The 20,836-nt window shown below is 41.4% G+C and overlaps 1 protein-coding gene across 1 annotated transcript; it reads right to left on the reverse strand.

Annotated features, from left to right (window-relative positions):
• Positions 1–7,607: 7,607 nt before the first annotated feature.
• Positions 7,608–19,150, reverse strand: LOC139474807 (mucin-3A-like). Its single transcript, XM_071257931.1, has 3 exons — positions 19,067–19,150; positions 15,773–15,917; positions 7,608–11,961 (listed from the first exon to the last, which is right to left on the reverse strand). The coding sequence occupies exons 2-3, from the start codon at positions 15,895–15,897 to the stop codon at positions 8,586–8,588; spliced, it is 3,501 nt and encodes a 1,166-aa protein (XP_071114032.1). The 5' UTR covers positions 15,898–15,917; positions 19,067–19,150; the 3' UTR covers positions 7,608–8,585.
• Between the last annotated feature and the right edge of the window lie 1,686 nt (positions 19,151–20,836).

Here is a 20,836-nt window from a genome sequence, read left to right on the forward strand (position 1 = left end):
GGAGTCGATCCCCGCCAATGACATATTTATTTCATTTTGCATGTGACCTGACAAAGTTGATAATTGCTTGGCGTTCGAGATTCTACACATACAGTTTGGAATATTACTTAAGGAAAACATAATGATGACTTCATTTGTTTGATATGCCTTCTGACACAGTATGTGAGTTGTTTGGCCTGCAATGTCACCAAAGGCCAGTCAACGAAACGTGTTCAGTATCAATTCCGAAATACCCGAGTACGCTCATACATCATCTGCTCATAATTTCAGAGACCCGTGAAGATTCCGGGGTAGAACAGGCCTTCATCAACAAATAGCGCTGAGGGACCGGTCATATATTATTAGGGTCGGATAGCGGCTGCAGGGAACGAGCGTGTCTCCCTCTTATGATTGTGCCGAATAACACAACATGTTTAGTGTAATAATTTACAGTTAGGAATGTTTTACAAACTATTTTCAAAATATTTATGTATTTCGTATGTACGCATATATACATATGTGATACCACGGACTTGTACTTGTACTTGTTATATAGGTCCGTGGTGATACAAAGGTAGATTTTCTTTTAAAAGTTTGTTTGCATCTTTCCAACATTACTCATGTAAACCAAAAACAGACCTGTGAAGATCCGGGGTAGAACAGGTCTTCATCAACAAATGCTTGCCGTAAAAGGCGACTATGATTGTTGTTAGAGGCGACTGACGGGATGGGGTGGTCAGACTCGCTGACTTAGTCGATGCATGTCATCGTATCCCAACTGCGTAGATCGATGCTAATGATGTCAATCACTGGATTGTATGGTCCACATTCGATTATTACAGACTGCCGTCATATAGTTGGGATACTGCTGAGTTCGGCCTTAAACAACAAACACACAAACAAAAACAAATTAATAACGGTGCCTGGCGCTCTGAAACGGCCATAGGACTTATGGAAAATATGAAAAATCGTATTTGGTACGCAGATCCAACACTCTGAAAAGATGATGGTGTACGTAACACATTCCTTTATATATTTTAAAAAGGTTCCAGTAATTTAACTGTTTATGACCTGTTGTCAAAGTATTGAACCTCTCTGATATAAGTCTTTGAAAGGCATTTTAGAAGTCATACACATAAGGAAGAGAAATAATGGATGTTAACTTCTTTATTATGAGGAGCACGACGTTTCGGAGTATATGCTTACTCATTCATCGGGTGAATGAATGCTATGAGACAGAGAGCATAGATATGTACATATCTGATATATATAAAGATTCTATCAACTTTAAAAATAATATTTGGCAAATGATAACACTTATTCGTTCTTAGCTGCAATGACTGAATTTGTCCTTATAATTGACAACGTTAAGAAATAGTATAAACATTTATTACAGTAACTTCATGAAGGCACAGACGGATCGAGAGGGGGTGTTCTAGGGGGTCACGTTCGGTGAATAGTTCTCTGCGTGCAATCACCCAAGTCAGCGAACCTGACCCCTCGATCCCGTTAGTCGCCTCTTACAGTAAGCCATCATAGATGTACGTCACCTATTAAGGTTGGTTTAAAACCCAAATATTTATTACCTTAATTTTCCAATTACGACTTCTGTAAATATTTAATGTTGATATCTGTATGACAGCGTCCGTTTCGTGGACTGTATGTTACAGAGGGGGATTTCGTTTATAAATTTCGAAATAATTCGTTTGAATGTCTTGATTAAATATTTTATTGTAAACATAATGTGACGAACAAAGGGTTTGCCGCCGTGTTGATGCATCGCATCAAAAGTTTTCTTCTTGTTACATTGTTACACAGTAATATCGTTACCCATGTTTTATTATCAAATCTTTCCAATATTAATCCCAGCCTGTTAAAACACACTTTAACACACCATACACCTAGTCAGTATCCACGTGCTGAATGAGGTAGAAGTTACGAACAATACTGCAAAACAAAGTAGAGATAATTTATGGATAACAAACTTCTTTATTTACTGTAAAGGCGACATTTCGGTATAGATCCTTATGCCGTTGTCCTTGCTTCACAACGGTATAGCTTTGCTTGACAACGGTATAAGGATCTATACCGAAATGTCGCCTTTACAGTAAATAAAGAAGATTGTTATCCATAAATTATCTCAACTTTGTCATCCGTCAACTTCTAAGTAATGCCTATCAAGCAAATTGATACTGCAGGAGTTGTTATCAATAAAAGTGAAAGTGTGATTTCTCCATGTTCTTTTGGCCCATTAATGAACAGAGAAAAATTGAACTTTACGAGTACAAAAAAAACATCGTTTCTTTCTTAGGGCATGCGCACTGACACAAAACAGAGAAACTTGTTTTATCCAGCCCTGATCACGTATGATCAGTATGAAGTTTAGGGTAATCTGTCCACAACACAAAACAAACAAACAAACTTTTGATTAGGCAGAATGGTAAAATGAATTTTTAACCAAATCGATTACCACTGTACTTATCATTCACACGGGATTTGGTGATTTTCTTTGAATATTCAATATATTTTACGCCCTTGGGTCCAATAATTTGTGTATTTTTTAACTTATGTGTATTCCTTTTTCAAACGTAATTATGCCACAAAGGCTGTTTCAAATGACTTCTACTTGCATCTGTCCATCGAGTTCCCAAGTGGGTCACACATGGCAAAAGCTCACAACAGAGTTGTATGTTTAGGATACATTAAACGTGAGGTAGCACTTTTTGTATTAGTCACTGCGGTAGAGTTTATGTAATTTCGACAAATACTGACATTAAATCACTGTAACTCCTAGGTTTAACAAGGGAGAGAGAAGGAGGGAGGGGCGGAGGGGAAGCTATGTGATCCCTGTGGCCTTTTCAGTAATTCTTAAGAACGGTTATCTTTCAGGGGGCACAGTTGTGAGTCCCAAAGACGCCGCAATCAGGGTTGCGTCACCCATTGGTTGTGGCTTTTAATCTGATTTTCCCTGTATGCTCCGTGCCCGTGTTAGCTGTTTGTTTGTTGTTTAACGCCACACTCAGCAATATTCCAGCTGTATGACGGCGGTCTGTAAATAATCGATTCTGGAGCAGACAATCCAGTGATTAATATCATAGCATCGATACACGCAATTGGGATCGATGACATGCTTCAACCCGATCCCGTTAGTCGCCTCTTGCGACAAGCATAGCCTCCTTTTACGGGAAGAATGGGTTTCAGAAGACCTATTTTACGGCAAGCATGGGAAGTACACCCACGGGCACTAGAAACTATACGAAGCATAATATGAAAGAAGAGACAAGATAGTTGAGACATGATAGTTGTAAATGCCGAACATCATTTTGCTTGAACATAAGAAATCTTTGAATTGTAAGTTAAGGAAATACAGCGCATGTAGGGCACAGTCATGAGGGCGGGTAAGTTGTCCGGTATTCGATCATTCAAATATGCATTCAGTAAACCGTTTAAGGTCAGCCATGGTGACACGAGGGTCACACGTTGTGTCAATATCGCGTGTGCCCATCACGTCCATTAGTACACTCCACCTTGAGCGGAGTACGTCAGACCTCGAATGTTTGTTTGTTTGTTGTTTAACGCCGCACTCAGCAATATTCCAGCTATATGACGGCGGTTTGTAAATAATCGAGTATAGACAAGACAATCCAGTGGTTGACATCATGAGCATCGATACACGCAATTGGAATACGATGACATGCATCAACAAGTCAACCAGTCTGACCACCCGATCCCATTAGTCGCCTCTTACGACAAGCATAGTCACATTTTAGGGCAAGAATGCAAGAATGGGTTACAGAAGACCTATTCTACCCCGGATCTTCAGGGTCTCCATCAGGACTGAAGAGATGTACTCGACTTTCGTCAGGAGAGAGTGGCCGTTCCTAGTTTTTGTTCTGCTACTGGCTGGCGGTCCGTGCCCACCTCAATCTTTGACATTGATGTTGAAGCGTGAAGGCTTTTCCGCGGTCATGCACGAATACTATTTTGTGTAGTCTCGATACAGTTCTTCGACTGACAGGGTATGAAAGGGCAGTTGCTGACGATGGCGTCACTGTGACGAATTTATTCCTCTGGTGTACGATTGTTGATACCGGATTTCGTGACGGATGGTCAAGCACTCGTGGGCATGTCCATGGTATTGCCAGCGTGCATGCAACATGTCATCAACCTCCAGATTGTAGTGCGGATACAACCGAAAAATCTGACACGTGGTCACATGTAGCTCCCATCTCTATCACGCCTTGTCCACTTTCTCTCACTTCTTTCGATACACTGACGTGATCGTTGTGTCACAGAAGACAGTTTCGCTGCGCCCATACCCTTTGTGTCCAAATAACATTGTGTTTTCAGGTGCATCAAACTTTATATCAAAGTCTTGTTTCCTCCCATGCCATATCAAACCCACGTTCATGTGCCAAATATGATTGGACTATCGCACATATCGTTGGCCCAATAAGAGAACGTTTCACAAAATCCACATCCACGACTGATCGACTTGGTCGTCCCCTTTGATAGGCGCCATCTTTGTGAAGCCTTACGAAATAAGATTTGCGATCTGACTGGATATCGCTTTTTCATCACATGGGGCACAACTCGTGATCTACGCCAGGTGGCGCCAGGATCGATCCAAAAAAAGTGGTCTGGATGTGGCAAGGGTAGAAACTAGGCTTTGATATAGGCTAGTGGACACGCTTGCTCCGGGAAGATGCAACCTTAAATGGTTAAAGTCATTTTGCACGAGATCCGTGACCAGAATTTGGGTTTTCAGAAAGACATGTTGCGTGATTAATGCACAGCAATTTTTTAAACAACATTTTGACTTGAATTTCGACAAATTATAATTTAAAGGTTGGTGTCGTTCCTTTAGACTGTAAGGGTATTTCGATTACAACCTCAGGTTTGTTAAATTATGACCCCGAAGCTAAACATACTCCTTTATTGAAGCACGCGACGCCAGGGGGACACATTTTTCCAGGGTTTTCCAATTATTGCACGATCGAAATCTTCGCAGAGGGCACCGTAGAATATATACAAATAGAATAAGGGGAAAAGCAAACACTCTTTTTAAATCGCTGGGTACTTTTCTAAACTGTGGAGATGTATATGTTGCATCACATGTGTCTCAGCTACATTCCAAACGGTTGTGTAACTCAATTCTAAACAACAACCAATCAAATCTGAGTTCCTTACCCCAATGACGACACTTCGAAACTCATTAAAATCTTTTATCCTGAGATACCTGCGTTATGATCTGAGACAACCCCACGGTGTCACGTCGATTCAGCGTGGACGCTTCTAATTACATTTTACTGCGAGCGAAGCATATGGTCTATGTATCTCGAAAACGAACTTAAACGGTCAGTCACGAATGGAGATAGTCACGATATGCTGTGGGCAATTTATGCTTTTTTTCTGAGCATCTTCATCCAAAATGGTGTACAAGCGAGGGAACATTTGTATTTGGGTGGGTTTTCCTTTTTCGACATTTCTGATTCGGTGATCTGGAAAAGACATATACCCAGCACAAAAAATAAGCGATTGACAACGGATCGTGTTGATATAATTAAGCCAAATTAGAAAGCTGCCATCTGATTGGATCAAAATACACCCATCCTTCATTTTGATTGGGCGGTCAAAGTTCTCCCAGGGTTCGCAAGAGATTTGAACGAGATTGGATGACGTCAGCATCTTCTTCTAGACGGTGTTGCATGATTCCATGTCATGCATATATGAAGGACGCTTAAAATTCTCATATTGATGTAGTGTATGTTAGTCATGGTATGCACGAACATTGAAGCTTTATTTGAGGATGGTCTTATCTTCTTCATGATTTCAACATCCATGTCTGCCAAGCTTTGTTGAATCTTGTTTTTTCAAACCATCATGATGGCGTCATGCTATTGTTGTTTTAAATGATTATGGATTCTACAGGTCACACTGAACGTGCATTTAGTGCAATTAAAACTCATGCAACTGTAGGTCTTTATGCAAAATGATAGAGAGATTATATAGCAACCATAAAATAGTTTTAGTCGCAGACATCACTCGAATCTGTTGATCCCGGAAGATGTATAAACGATCCCCATAGGGAGGGGTTCTTGATTTTACTTACGGAAACAACAGATTCGAGTGATTTCTGCATTACAGAAACGTTGAATGGTATTATACCCGAAATAATTTTAATCTGTATTGACTCCAACGGAATATGCATCACCTTATGACTCTCCATATCGTTATCATTTCGATATTTTTAGAAATTACAGAGAAGCAATGTCCGTCAGGGGTGAGCAATAACCATTTTGCAGTCTGTGGCGGTCCTTCCCCAGTATGATTGTAGATTTCAGCTTTGAGAGATGTCACTTCTTAGCTGTGCTTGGAAACTCAACTTTCCCTTTATGCGGGGCAGCATTCCAACAGTTCCAGCCTTTGGTGTCCATATTTCTAAAGTTTTGAGAGCCAATCGCTTTCATAGAGGGTTATACGACTCGCTCAAAAGTTGTTTGATAAGGGTTACAACATTCAGGGCCTCAGCAAAGCTTTCAAAAAGATTTCATGGAAGAAGACATTTGAAATAACAGCGAGTGTCCGATGCAATTCCATATTGTGACTTATGTTCCCGTGTTCTGTCACGTGAACACTTGACTTGCCTTTGCATGCGTATGTGACGGGTGCCCAGAGTAGGGGCAGGATATCTCACGTTTTCGTGAACACCTCGTACCATCACTATTTGATAGTGATGCAGAAACACGTGCTCATGATATACTCGGAATCGTGCAGTGGACTAGTTTTAGAAGAGAATTGGCTTTAATTTATTTGAGCGCTTTAAGGATGCAGGTTAGCGGATAGTGTTGCAGGTTGTTTGGAATGTGACAAGTGTGAAGGACGTGATCATGCTCGTTGGGGGAAGGTCACAACTTGGTCTCTGCTGGGGGTCATTCAGGTCACGTGGTATCCTCATGCTGTCGTATTTCATCCTTCATATGTACTGTTTTGCAGTGGAAAAAACAACACTTGTAATCACCATACCATATTTGTAATTGCTATAATTACTCATAATTTACATACATTCCTTTGTTCAACAAATCGGATGAGTGGACACAAAGTGAACCATCCAATCATATCCAATCATACAGAACATAATAAAACCAGACAATATCTTGTCCTAACACTGGCAGTGTAAACATGGCAGTACTCACGTTCAATTATCCGAAACAAAGAATCAACATCTGAGGGGTGCTGAGACGTAACTAAAATATCAGACAGTGATCAGAAGAAATTATGTGATCATTTGTCTGGGAGTAGTGTCACCTACACAGTGTTATTTAAAATGTCAACATGTTCCATGATGTAGATGATAGAAATGACATACACAAAACTTCTTGTTCCACAAATGTGCAGTGGGTTGGAGTTGGGCTTTACAGTGCCAGGAACGGTTTTTCAGTTATACCACGGCTGTCAGTTGTGTTTGTTTGTATATTTGTTGTTTATCGCCGCACTCAGCAATATTACAGCTATATGACGGCGGTCTGTAAATCATCGAGTCAGGATCAGAAATCCTGTGATTGACACCATGAGCTTCGAATCACGCAATTGGGATATATCAACCAAGTCAGCGAGCCCGACCACCCGATCCCGTCAGTCGCCTCTTAGGACAAGTGTCAGCTGTGACGGGCAAGTACATAATGCCGACTAACCAAGGATCATAATCGGGATAAATCTGAGATTAGAAATAGCGATCAGTGGATCCCGGCACAGATAAGGGGTACAACTTAGGACATGTGGAAATATATACTACTTTATGAAAAAAATTAATATGTTTCATGTTGACAAAACACAGCAGTTGATTATGATAAGAACGTACGGCCATTGAAGCATTGGATATACATATACAACAGTTTCTTCACGTCAGCATTATGTGATCCTCTTAGAATTATGTTAGTTGTTTAACGTCGCACTCAGCAATATTTCAGCTATATGACGGCTGTCGGTAAATAATCTATTAAGGACCAGGCAATCCAGTGATTGACATCATGAGCATCGATCAACGCATGGGATACGGTGACACGTATCAACCAAGTCAGCGAGTCTGACCAGACAGTCCCGTTGGTTGCCTCTTACGACAAGCAGGGGTTGCTGATTAGGTTTCAGAAATATGAGCATATGAGGCGATAACAGTAAGCGTTTTGTACAGCACGTGTCGTACTTCACATCTTGACTGATATAATCTTTGGTATTTAGACTGGGAGGTGCTTGTTGTGTAACTTTGAACGATGAAAATTTTGATGCATAAGATTTCACTGTGATACGTTCATGCTTCCTAAATATTCTGCAATCCCGTTAAGAGTAACACTCTCATAACCCTGATTTTAGATAAAGGAACGGTCATCCCTCACAAATCAGGGTATATTCTCCACCCAATACATTTTCATATGGAACTATTATGTCATATTAAATAATAATGATATAAAAATCATATAATTATCACAGATATTACAAACAACGTAACAGTAAATTACAGTAATCTATGAAATTGCTGACACATAACTATTCGACTATTTATATGACATTATTGTAAGGTCTTCTGGACATTCCATTGAAGTTCACCACTATCTTGACACAGATTCAGTCTTCACAGTATGTACATGTTCCACGTCTTCCAGCGTTCGGTGTGTGTCACATTCTTTGTCGTCAACACCATAGAAATCATCCTCCACCCTTTTCTTCTTCAAATCCTCAATTTCTTTCTCCTTCTGCCTCAGAACAGCCTTGAGACGCTCCACGCGGTCATTGTGGGCAGCCATCTTGTGAGCTCTGTCTTTCGTACTGGGAAGTTGCATCATGGGTAGAGTAGGCATAGTATCCTCAGACCGCGACCCTCCTGGCGTGGAAGCAGAGCCATCTGTTGACACTGTTGTAGACGTTGGTGACTGTTTCTTTAGAGTTGGCGCATTATCGGGATGCTCCACTGGCACGGCACTAGTGCTCCACACCTCCCGCCATTCAGTATCAACGGGTTCCTGTTTAATTTTCACTTCTTGTTTCCTTGCCTTTTTCCTGGGTGTTGATTCCAAGGGTTTTTCATCCCCATACCCGTGTGTTACAGGCTCGGGCTTGATCCGAATCCCTGCTGGTTGATCCGGGGTGGGTTTGACTGTATCAACCTTCTCTTCTGTCAGCTTGGATGCTTTACTAGGCGGTGTATGCTGAGGAACAGTATCGGTCTTACGTTTCAGAGCTTGGCTTTGCAAAGCGGTTGTAAGTCTCTGTACTAAAAGATTGTTTCCCGGGCCACCAGCGGCAGTCGATACTGTTGGCGTGTTCGTTGTGACTGAGGTCGTGTTGGATAATGCGCTCAATGTATTTCCCTTCAACATATACGCAGTTGGTTTCATAACGTCATTGGAAATGGGAACCAAAACATTCTGTCCATTTACTGTGAACAGATAATATTGTTTCTTGTTGGCATTTGACGTGTCTAAAAAACCCGGCACCTTGGATGCGATAGTACATGGAAGCCTCAATGTAGATTTACCTGGAACCACATTGCCCTTAGCTACATTTAACAACGGTCGGAAAGGTAAACTATTTAGGCTGGGGAGTGCTGAAGTATTTACAGACTGAGAGATGGCTGGACCACAGGACACGGGGATTTTAGCAGGTGGTGGAACTGCAGCAGTGATGCTAGCCAAAGTGGGGGGTGGGGCTGATGAAGCTGTGGCTGATGCGGGAACTGTCTCTGATTTTGGTGAACTTTCCTTGTTACCCTCTTTGTCAATCTTTGTAAATTTGATCACCGTTTGGATCATCTTCGGATTTGTGGGTTTCTCCACTTTCCTAACCTTAGAAACATCCCTTCCAGCGGAGGCCTTAGAAACATCCCTTCCAGCCGAGACCTTAGAAACATCCCTTCCAGCCGAGGCCTTAGAAACATCCCTTCCAGCCGAGGCCTTAGAAACATCCCTTCCAGCCGAGGCCTTAGAAACATCCCTTCCAGCCGAGGCCTTGGAAACATCCCTTCCAGCCGAGACCTTGGAAACATCTCTTCCAGCCGAGACCTTAGAAACATCCCTTCCATCCGAGGACAGCTTCTCAGGGCCGGATGCCTCTTCACGTGTGGTTGGTTTAGTATCGAGAGACGAATCACACTGTGACAGTTGTTTCTGTTTACTTTTCTGCACTTCCATGCGTTTTGGGTTCACGTTTTCACTTGACTCACAGTTCGATGCACATTTTCTAATGTGCACTGTTGGCTCACAGTTTACTAAACCAAGTGTACACAGAAAGTTCAATGTCCTGACTCTACAGTAGTTGGAACATTTAATGATGTGTCGCTTGGGGTTTTCAATCTGCCTCTGTGACAACTGTTCAAGAACAACATAAGAAGGTGGACAAGTGACAATTTCAGGTTCACTAGCTGATGGTTTTACTTCCGACTCAACACCAGCTTCTTGCTTGATGACAACTTCGGGTTTCTTTGGAGACTCAGCTTCATCTTTATCCCCTGAAGTACATTTTCTAGTTCTACTTCTCAAACGTTTCTTTTTAGTTTTAACCGGCTTTTCCTCTTTCACGGCCAAAGAAAATACTGAGTCTATCTTAATTGACAAAACACCATCGTCGGGGTCTGCAGGGCCCTGCTGCAGGGGGTCAGATGTCAGGCATCCCGTCTTAGCATCCAAATATTTCTCAGGCCCATCAGTCAAACTTTCTTTGTCACACACATCTTTTGGGGAAGGAGATAACAGTTTTACAACAGTTGGCGTCGGTGTTGGCTTCACAGAAGGAGCAATCTTAACAGGATCATAGTTCATTGGATACACAACCTTCCGAGGGGCGGTTCCCAGGAACGGGTAAGGCTGTGGGGGAGGCAGAGTTATATTGGTGCTGATGGTGGGCGCCATAGAGGGACGTTTGTCACTCAAACTTGCAGCATAATTGTGTGGAAACATCATCGTTGGTACAGCACTAGAGGTCATTGTTGATGATGATGTGACAGTGGAGGTTATAGGAAACACGTCTGTCGTATTGCCTGCAGGTTGGGGGCGGTCGGGAGGCGGTGCCATAGCGCCTGATGTAGTCTTTGGTACAATCATGTACCTTCGAGGAATACTTTGAGGGAAAGTGCTCGTGCTTACTAGCTTATGTCCAACGCCAGTCTGCCCTTGATTTGGCACAACTACAGTGGAAGGAGCGCTGGTTGGCAGAACGCTGTTAAGTCTAGTCCACTGGTTGTTGGTAAACTTGCAAGGCAAATCTTTGCCATTGGTCAATTTGGACTCGGGTCCACCTGGATGACTAGACCTTGGACCAGCTGCATCACTATGAGAGGTATTCTCTTCCGGTTCTTTCTTAATGGTGCTAACCTTTTCAGCTAGGTGTTTCAACACCGCGGTTGCACCTGGAAGAGTGCCAGGAGCTGACTGAGTCACGGATGCAGCCGTGGAGGTTGAGTTGTGAGAACTGGAACATGGAATCCTGACTGTAGAAGTAACAGAGCCCGAAGGATCAATCCGCATATGTGTCACAAACTCGTCTGCACGGGTAGTAGGCACTGGCGCGCTTTTAAAAGTGGACAGAAGAGATATTTGTGGAGATTTGGAAGCTACTTTTAGCTGTTCCCCTGAAAGTATAAGTTGGGCTTGTGGAAACTTACTGGCCACCTGTGTTGGTGTTGGAAGTATTTTTGGCATGTACATGGAGGTTGAAGGTAGAGTGTTTGCCGACTTGTTCCCCATAACAAGCGTGTTTGGTGTTACTATGACGTTAGGGCTGGGAAGGCTTCCGCCGTTGGTTGGGTTGAGGATGAAGGTTTTTCCACGTCCGTCTGATGGAGTTAGAAGCATGGTCATCTTGCCATCAGGACCCACCGTAGGAACCAGGGTGTGGCTGTTCTTGTCTGCCCCTATTCCTGGGAATTGGGTGAGGTCTCCCATCAGTTTTACACTTCCATCGGAGTTAAACAGCAGCCTTGCCCTTGAAGGTCTGAAAAAGATGATATTATTGCTGAAACATGGTGCAGAAAATATTGAGCTTTTAGTAGTATCTCGCCATCTACATATACAATACGACCCATCACAGCAAGTGACCTGGGTTTTATACTGCTCCTAGCAACCATGTCCAACTTCAAAAACTCAGATGGGAATCGAGCCACCACTGTAGCCTATTGGGCTACCGACACAATAATAAATACACTTTAGAAATAACTTCCCTCATACATATAGATAATCATAAACAATTGTATATTCGAAATATAAGACTAAAGTTGAAGTCTAAGGTTCCCTGTTCATCTCGATTTATATAATGTAGTTTCTACAACAAAAGATGCAGCACTCAATTTGACAAATCTATTTAAGAAATCTACATGTCTGTCGACTGAGGAAAGTACTGAAACCAAAGCCTATAGCCACATTATTCTCATGGACGGGGGCAACGTCAGCTTAACGCAGCAGGCGTTTTACATGAGACAAATAACATAAGTACATTTTCAATATTTCATCAATTTTTGAAAGGACATTATTCTATATCTTAACCAAACATCTTAAAATACATCTTTAGGTCATTTTGGATGACAGTCAGTCAATGTCCTAGAACACGAACCAATACAAAACTTTGCCCAGTGATACGATTCCGGAACTGAAGGATTAACGTCATTGTGCATATCAACAATATGAAATGGTTGTCCATATTCATTTCCGGTTTCCTATACGTGAGTAATTCTGATTGTTCTTGTCTGCAAGCCATGCTTGCCGTAAAAGGCGACTATGATTGTCGTAAGAGGCGACTAACGGGAGGGATCGGGTGGTCAGGCCCGGTGACTTGGTCGATGCATGTCATCGTATCCCAATTGCGTGGATCGATGCTCATGGTGTCAATCACTAGATTGTCTGGTCCAGACTCGATTATTTACAGACCGCCGTCATATTGAGTGTTGAGTGAATAACAAACAAACAAACAAACAAGCCGGCGTCGCATGGCAGGAGTACTGCCGTGCAGTGTCAGGCAAGAAACGATTTTTAATGAAAATTGTGAGTGGCGGGTGCGACCAATCTATAAGTGGCGGGAGCTACAGGTAGGGCAGCACATGCTAACCCTGTTCTCGAACACCTGGTGTCACCGCTATTTAGCCTTTCACGCGGAATGGAATCAGTTTCGAGACTAGTAGTTCTCTGGCGTTTTATATTATATCGCCCGGGAATCCCGCACATGTCTCATTCCCCAACCTACTGCTATAGTCGACCTAAGCTAGCCCCCCATCAGACACCGAACATACCATAATAAAACTTAAATCTATTGCAGAGAGTAGGTTCCATTCCAATTGACCCTTATTGGATTGGTTGATTGGTTTGCTGTTTAATGCCGCACTCGGCAATATTTCAGCTGTATGACGGCGGTCGGTAAAAATCGATTCTGGGGCAGGCAATCCAGTGACTGACATCATGAACATCGATCAAAACAATTGGGATCGATGACATGCATCAACCAAGTCAGAGAGCCACCCGATCCCGTTAGTCGCCTTTTACGACTAGCATAGTCGCCTTTTACAGCAAGCATGGGTTGCTGAAGACCTATTCTATATTTTTAATCATGTTTATTGCTCTATAGTTCAGTATGTTTCTATTGGCGGGCTGATTTGTTGAAAACGTTTTAAAACAAACAGTGCTTTCAATGTAATTGATTTTGTTTCCATTGAAACCTTAATTAAACTGAAAATGCTTTGTATCTCCTCTAACGCATGCATGGCATGATTGAACCTTTGGTAGAACCTTTTCAACATGATTGAAAATATGAACAAAAGCTTTTAGAAATCATTAGGAATTTTTGTTTTGTTTGTTCGTTGTTAAACGCCGCCATCAGCAATGTTCCAGCTTTATCACGTCTGTGAAAAACATCGAGTCTGAACCAGACAATCCAGTGATTGATACGACATGCATCAACCAAGTCAGCGAGCCTGTCCACCCGATCCCGTTTGTCGCCTCTTTCAACAAGCATGGGTTGCTGAAGACCTATTCTAACCTGGATCTCCGCGGGTTGAAACCATTATGAAAGTTATCAGATATGTTACATTGCATCGGTTCTTTATTGGACTGTATTGCAATAAATATTATATTATGAATGAATGTGCTAGACTTTGTTCATTTCAACACGTTCAGCACATGCACGTACATATTATGACACACCATTTATGTAAGGCTAGAACTCCAGATACACTACCTGAAATACGCAAAACAGTTCAAATAAACCGAATAAACCGGGTTTGCTTGCATATGTATATGGAAAACCCATTTTGTGTAATTTCCCAATGTAACATATTTCTGTTTGCTAACCTATACGTCTTCATAGATCTGTGCTTACTGGTGGAACGTAGGCATCATATACACATAACCTCCACAGCAGTGCCAATAAACAACTACGTCTCTCTTATTGTAACTTGTATCGCTGCCGTGAGCTTATGAATCAAGTAACACATTTGGGGCAGCACGTGAACAGAAGCAAATCAAGGTCAATTCACTGGTTTAAAATTGCTAACAGACTTGACTGAAAACATTTCAATGAATACTCAGGGGGTGGGGGTGGGGGTGGGGGTGAGCCCTGCCCGTTCTGTCTTTATGTTTTCAGACTTTTACAAAGATAGTGCACAAATGACTGAGTGACAAGTGTCATTCTCGGGGGGGGGGGGAGGGGGGGGGTATGGGAGAAGGCGAGATGGCAAAAATAAGCAAATCTACAGATAGGGGGATATGTATGACAATGACATTCAAAGGTCATGGCGGGGCCACAAATTAACAAAACGCATAAAAGACACATCATAGCAAATGCATACCATCTACTTGACATATTATGATGATACATAAATTGACGGAGTCCATTAATGGACCAAAATTATATAATTTTCAGTATGGCTGTCATGTCTTTTATGTCTTTTTGGAAACAACACAATACTGACTCATGAAAGGTTTCAACAGACGGTTCCTCGTTTCTTCCATGATTTCAGTGGGCTAATATTTAATGTCAAAAGTATTCTTTACCCGAGTTCATAGTTAGCTAGATATATATTTCATTCTCTTCAGACAGGCATAGGTCTATATATTGCTTCAAAACACTAAAAACAACGAAACTGAAGCAAATATTGCCTGGGTACCTATTTTAGACGATTTACTGAAAACGTCACAGGCACAAAACGTTTTCATTGTCTTGAAACAAACCTTGCTTAAAGTAGTATTTAAATTTGTTTTCAAAAGCCGAAAATAATTATATTTTAATTACAGATGTTTACAGATGCAACTGAAACTGTCTCGTATTTTGATTTATTGCAAGGATTATGACATTTCGATTTTTTGCTCCGGAAAGGAAGTGTGAAGGTTGGGCGAATCTGTGGCTCTCTCGTCCTGGAAACAATTCTTTTCAGTTTCAGAATGATGTTACTTAATTTTCAATAAAAGTGGCACTCATGTAATGATGGTGTTATCATCACTGCAATAATATACTCAGACTCTCCTCACACCTCCGGATGCAAGCCCTGCCCAGTCGTGTTGGTGTCGCTGTTCAGAGTTGCGTCCCTTTGGAGGGTCAAAAAACTATGATCGTGGGTTCGAATCCCATTTCTACCTGATGTTTATCGTTTTGTCAACACCATACTCGTGCCCGAGGGTTTCACCAAAGTAGCTAATTCCTAATAAGAGCATCACCTCGGACTTTCCTCCCATTTCAGACCGAGACGCCATGATGTAACTGAAAATGTCTGATATACTGTTCAAAGCGGCGTTAAACCAAACCACATTCACAATGCACTTACGGGGGATTTGCTGGCGATGACATCGTAGTGGAAGATGACGTGGGTGCTTGTGTTGTTGCCGTTACCTTGCCATGGGTCAGCAAGGTCATTGTGCTCGCTGATGCAGTAGCGATATGTGACGTCATACATGAGGAATTGAAAGCAGCTGCAGAGAGAAAACAGAAATGACAGCGTTTAGTATAAACTGAAGTCCCTCGGATGGCATGAGATGATCTGTTGTTAAGGGCATTGTATGGGCACAATGAATGATGAGTATGAATTCTACCTGTCGCTTCCACGGACCATGAACGGTTTGGGCATCAGTCAGAGTGTTTATCCAAATGGTTGCTCACTTCATCGACTTCTAGTTTCACTCATTCAGGTTCCATTGATTACTATATCTACATAACACTATCTAAAAACGGAAACCCAGGTCCATAAAACCATCGAACATGCAACTTTCTTAAACATTGCGTGCATATCAATGTTTGTGGGGTCATGGTTTACTGTCGCACTTGGCCTGTAAATAATCGAGTCCGGACCAGACAATCCAGTCATCTATATTGTGAGAAACAATCCACACCGTCGAAGTTTAGGACACGCTGTCAACAAAGTCGGAGCCTGAATTAAAATTGCTCCTCCCCCCCTCCCCCCCCCCCCCCCCCCCCCCCCCTCCAAAAGACGACTTTATGGATGGGCGAGCGTGGTCAAGCTCGGTGACTTGGTTCATTGCCTGTCAACGTACCCCGATGGCGTCGTTGCTCATAATATTAATCAGTGGATTGTCATATCAAGATTCGATTGTTGTTCTGATAAACTGTTGAGTGTGGCGTTAATAATAAAACAAATAAGAGTTCCACTCTCCAATTGCAGATCTGAAGAAAAACCATCACTAACACTCAGGTTTCTCTTCTTGGAGATCAGAGTCCATGTCAGAGTATAGGCCACAATACGTTCTTCATGTCATAAGACTTAAAGAGCATCAGATAGTCACGCCCGGTGAATTGGTCGACTTGTGTCACCGTAGCCATATAGGTTAGGGCGTGGCTGATAATATCAACCACTGACAGACTCAATCAGGCTTCTTCTAATACTAGTGGAAACACCCACCAGTTTAACAGTACATCAATGGTGATGGAACCTTGTATGTTTTCACTCTTGGTCCATATATACAAATTGGGACTAAGCACAACTTGGAATATGGCCATATATGGCAGACATATGAAATAGACAAGAGTCTTGACAAAGCTGATCACAAAAATACTCCAAATATTTTATTCTGTAATCGCCTGTGAAGAGAATGAGAATTAATGATCTGTATAAACTATATCAACTAAAACAGATGTAACCTTAAAAATAACAAGAAGTCTTGTCCCACTTCCGTGTTTCAAACATTCATTTATGCTTCTTGTGAAATCACCATGGTGAGTGTGTCAACGTGGTCAATAATTGATACCCTGAAACATGCACAGAAACTATTACAGACGAATAGATCATATGAAGGGTCTTTTTCATTTGTTTAATGCAAGCTGTCGACTTTCCGTGAGCTGATTACGGAACCGTTTCGTTTTCAGCCTTCGTAATGAAAGTTGGAAATGTTAATCTAATAATATACTATGTAATATATATATTCCGTAGTGCCGATCTTTGGATTCTGGCACACCAGAAACATAATTCCGCCCGAGCGAATCGTGGTCAGAGTTAAATGTACCATAAATGAATTTGATCACATTCGACAACCTACGCGGTCGAGTGTGAGTACTATAAATACACTAACTCATTTTCTTTCAAGTGAGTGAGTGAGTTGGGTTTAAGGCCGCTTTTAACATTATTCCAGTGATATCACGGCGAGTTAGCTTAATGTGGGAGGAAAGCCCCAAATGATGCAGGTCTCAGATGTTTACCACTTCGGCGAACCCCACGAGCACGGGTATTGTGCTGACAAACCTAGAAACATAATCGGGGCGAACCGGGATTCGAACCCATATTCATATGTTTCTGGCGTGCCCAAGGGACCCAACTCTGCACGGCGAATAGCGGCGCCTAACACGACTGGGCCACCCGTGCCCCCCATTTTGTTTCAATTAAAAAATCTGAGTTAATGGTTGCGCCTGTATTGAGATGTATTGTCCGAATGTTTACTTACTTAACAAATCATTAATATGCATGCTCGAACACACCGTCGAGCACATAATGATATACTCTTCTCAGAATTGAAACCTGTTTTAATTGCATCGTCCCGGTTCTAAAGTATACAAAAACAATCAAGTCCCCCCCCCCCCCCCCCCCCCCCCGCCAGGTCTGGTGCAATTCGGGATAGGGGTTGGCTACCCCACTTTTGGTTCATTGCCATTGGCTACCCCACTTTTGGTTCATTGCCATTGGCTAACTTTAGTTAAGTGAAAGAAAAATAATCCTGTTCAGTTTTTTCAAAGTCCCAAATCAACAAAGGTTCACCACCATCTGCGTAGCAAGTTTCATCCAGAAATAGTCATTTGTTTCTGCTCCGGAAACGAGCACTACCCTAATTTTCAGTACATTCACACCTGTCGTCATGAAAACATTATTTTTAAAAATCCAAAATCATCAAAAGGCACAAGTTCACCACTAGACTGATCTGTATAGCAATTTTCATCTTGAAACATTCATCGGTTTTAGGAGTTCTGCTCTACCCTCATTTTCAGTAAGCGAGTCAAATCGTCATTTTCAGAAAAGTCATGAAATTATAAACTAAAATAACCAAAAAAATAAACCATAAACAACGGTCGGTGAATTGTTGAATTCAGTGTGAGTAAAATCTATAAAAATAAGCCAAAAGAAAAATGACCTTGCATTTTCGGAATAACATAAACTTGATCTAGATATCTACTTATAATGGTTGTCCATTTTCTTTAAAATAATTATTTCTGTGGCATCATATTGTCCAATGAGTATTCTTAACGATGTAAAAATCTTCTAAGTTTCCACGTCTAATAGAAAGAGTTCCCTAAAAAGTATCCGCCATTTTGTGGGTCACCATTTTGTTGAACTTGTTGAGCTTCCGGTATATTAATATCGGCATTTCGAGTAAACAAATTCACTTTGGATGAGAAATATCAATACACAGTCATGGTACGACAATAATTAGACTTTAATTAATTCTTGGTAGATTTTTATTTCGATATCAAAAGGTGATATTGGCCACACAGATGCTAGAGTCGTATGTTCTTTCAAAAACACAAGCACGGTTCTGAAACGATCTCAAAAACACGTTATTTGGCTGTACATTTTAGCATATAAAACCTTCATTTCCGTTCTGCAAAACTGTGGACTTACTTGAAAAGCTGTAAAAGTACGTATTACTATGATTTCAGAACACAAAAACTTCGGGAACATTCGGTAAAATGGCGCCCATTCCTGTAACCATCATGCATTACTAGGCGGAAATAAGGTTTACGCATGGCAGGACTCGTTAGAACAGCTGAGCTTACTCACAAAAAGGAAAACTCATTGTATGGATAATCGAGCCTATGAAGATTACCGCCACATGCGCAGTGTGAATAGAGGAAGTAGTTGAGAGAAGATATGCGGTAGGGTGTTAGAGAGAGCGAAACAAATTTACTTCAACTGGACATATATAGTTTAACGGGTGACAGTGCAATTTGGTGAACATTTGCAAATGATACGTGGTCAGTTTAGCCCCGTCAGCTATTTATAGCCTGAGGCTCGTCAGCATGACATGGCGGGACTAGCTGTGAAGTCTCGGTAGCGGCTCAGCGAGGTTGATGTATTGTGTTGTGTAAACAAAATGGCGGACACTCATTCCCGTCCGGGCAGATACCGTCTCCCGCACAGTCGGGCTCACTATCGCGTTGTTTACAACAGGTGGCGATCCATTGTGCTTATAACCGAAAGGGGTTTGCAGAATGTCACAAAAGATATTTGTAGATTATGTTGATCTATTTCTGTAGATCATAACGGTTCATATACAATGGAAGATCTGTATTCAGTGGAAGACAGGCTAACCCGGATGCAGCTTTCATTTGCTTCAGTAGTCATATTCATTCTGAAAATGAATATCGTTTTGTAAATATAAAGTGAACTATCTTTTTCATTGATTCGTGAGCTACTTTGAATAAGTAGGACTTTGACGTTATTCGATAATTTTTTTTTACAACCATATGTTAAGAAATAATCTTATATAGAGTCTAGATCTAACTTTTAATGATAATGTGTGAAAAGATGACATGAAACTTTTTGTGTATTATTAAAATAAATTACTTAATTGTTTTTAACTACGTTTCATGGCTACTTTTTTACCTTTCCTTATGTGATTAATGATAAACGGCAAACACCAAAGAAATTGTTTTTCATAAAGGGCCTTTACGTCTTCATGTTCTTCCGACTTCTAAATGCAAATGTTGTACCGTAATTAACATCTACGTGCACGCGTATGTTGACAAGTGCCCGTCTGGCTGTGGAGACATCTGTGTGTGTTAGTACAGGCCGTCATGTTAGATATAAACAAGTTATAAATATAAAAGTCACTGTTATCAGTGCTAAAAGGAAATGGTCTTTCCGTGAAGATTATTTAGTTCTATTAGTTTTTAACAAGTTGGATGAAAAACTAACTCACACATAACGAGATTTTACGTGAGCATTATTAAATGGAACATACTTCGCGAATACCGTGGAACCTCGTTATACCAAACGTCCGTTTCCATCACAAGCTGGAATGCGACTCGGCAGCGTTACTTATCGATTAATAGTTTATAGTTGAAAAAACAGACTGAGGGTGGGAAACCCCCACGATTTTCTTTCAAACCATCGTGATAAGAGGGTTTCGCATTTACAGACAATATGTTTCAATAAAATAATATGTCTAATGGCAATTTGGTCTACGTTTGACCCGGAGATGGCAGTGTTGAATATCTTTGGTAAAATGTTTTGTCGTTTTAGTTGTATTTTTCATTTCTTTGAAGGAAGCACCAAACACTAATTTGAAAGAGAATAGAATGCGACTGACGCATGAGATGCGTTAATGGCTTAACAAAAAAATAATAAAATGACTTTTTTCCCCAGTAACACCAGGAATGATGGAATGAC

Source organism: Haliotis cracherodii, unplaced genomic scaffold (assembly GCF_022045235.1).
Source record: "Haliotis cracherodii isolate W230 unplaced genomic scaffold, xgHalCrac1.p SCAF_3, whole genome shotgun sequence".
In the NCBI taxonomy this organism is placed as follows: domain Eukaryota; kingdom Metazoa; phylum Mollusca; class Gastropoda; order Lepetellida; family Haliotidae; genus Haliotis; species Haliotis cracherodii.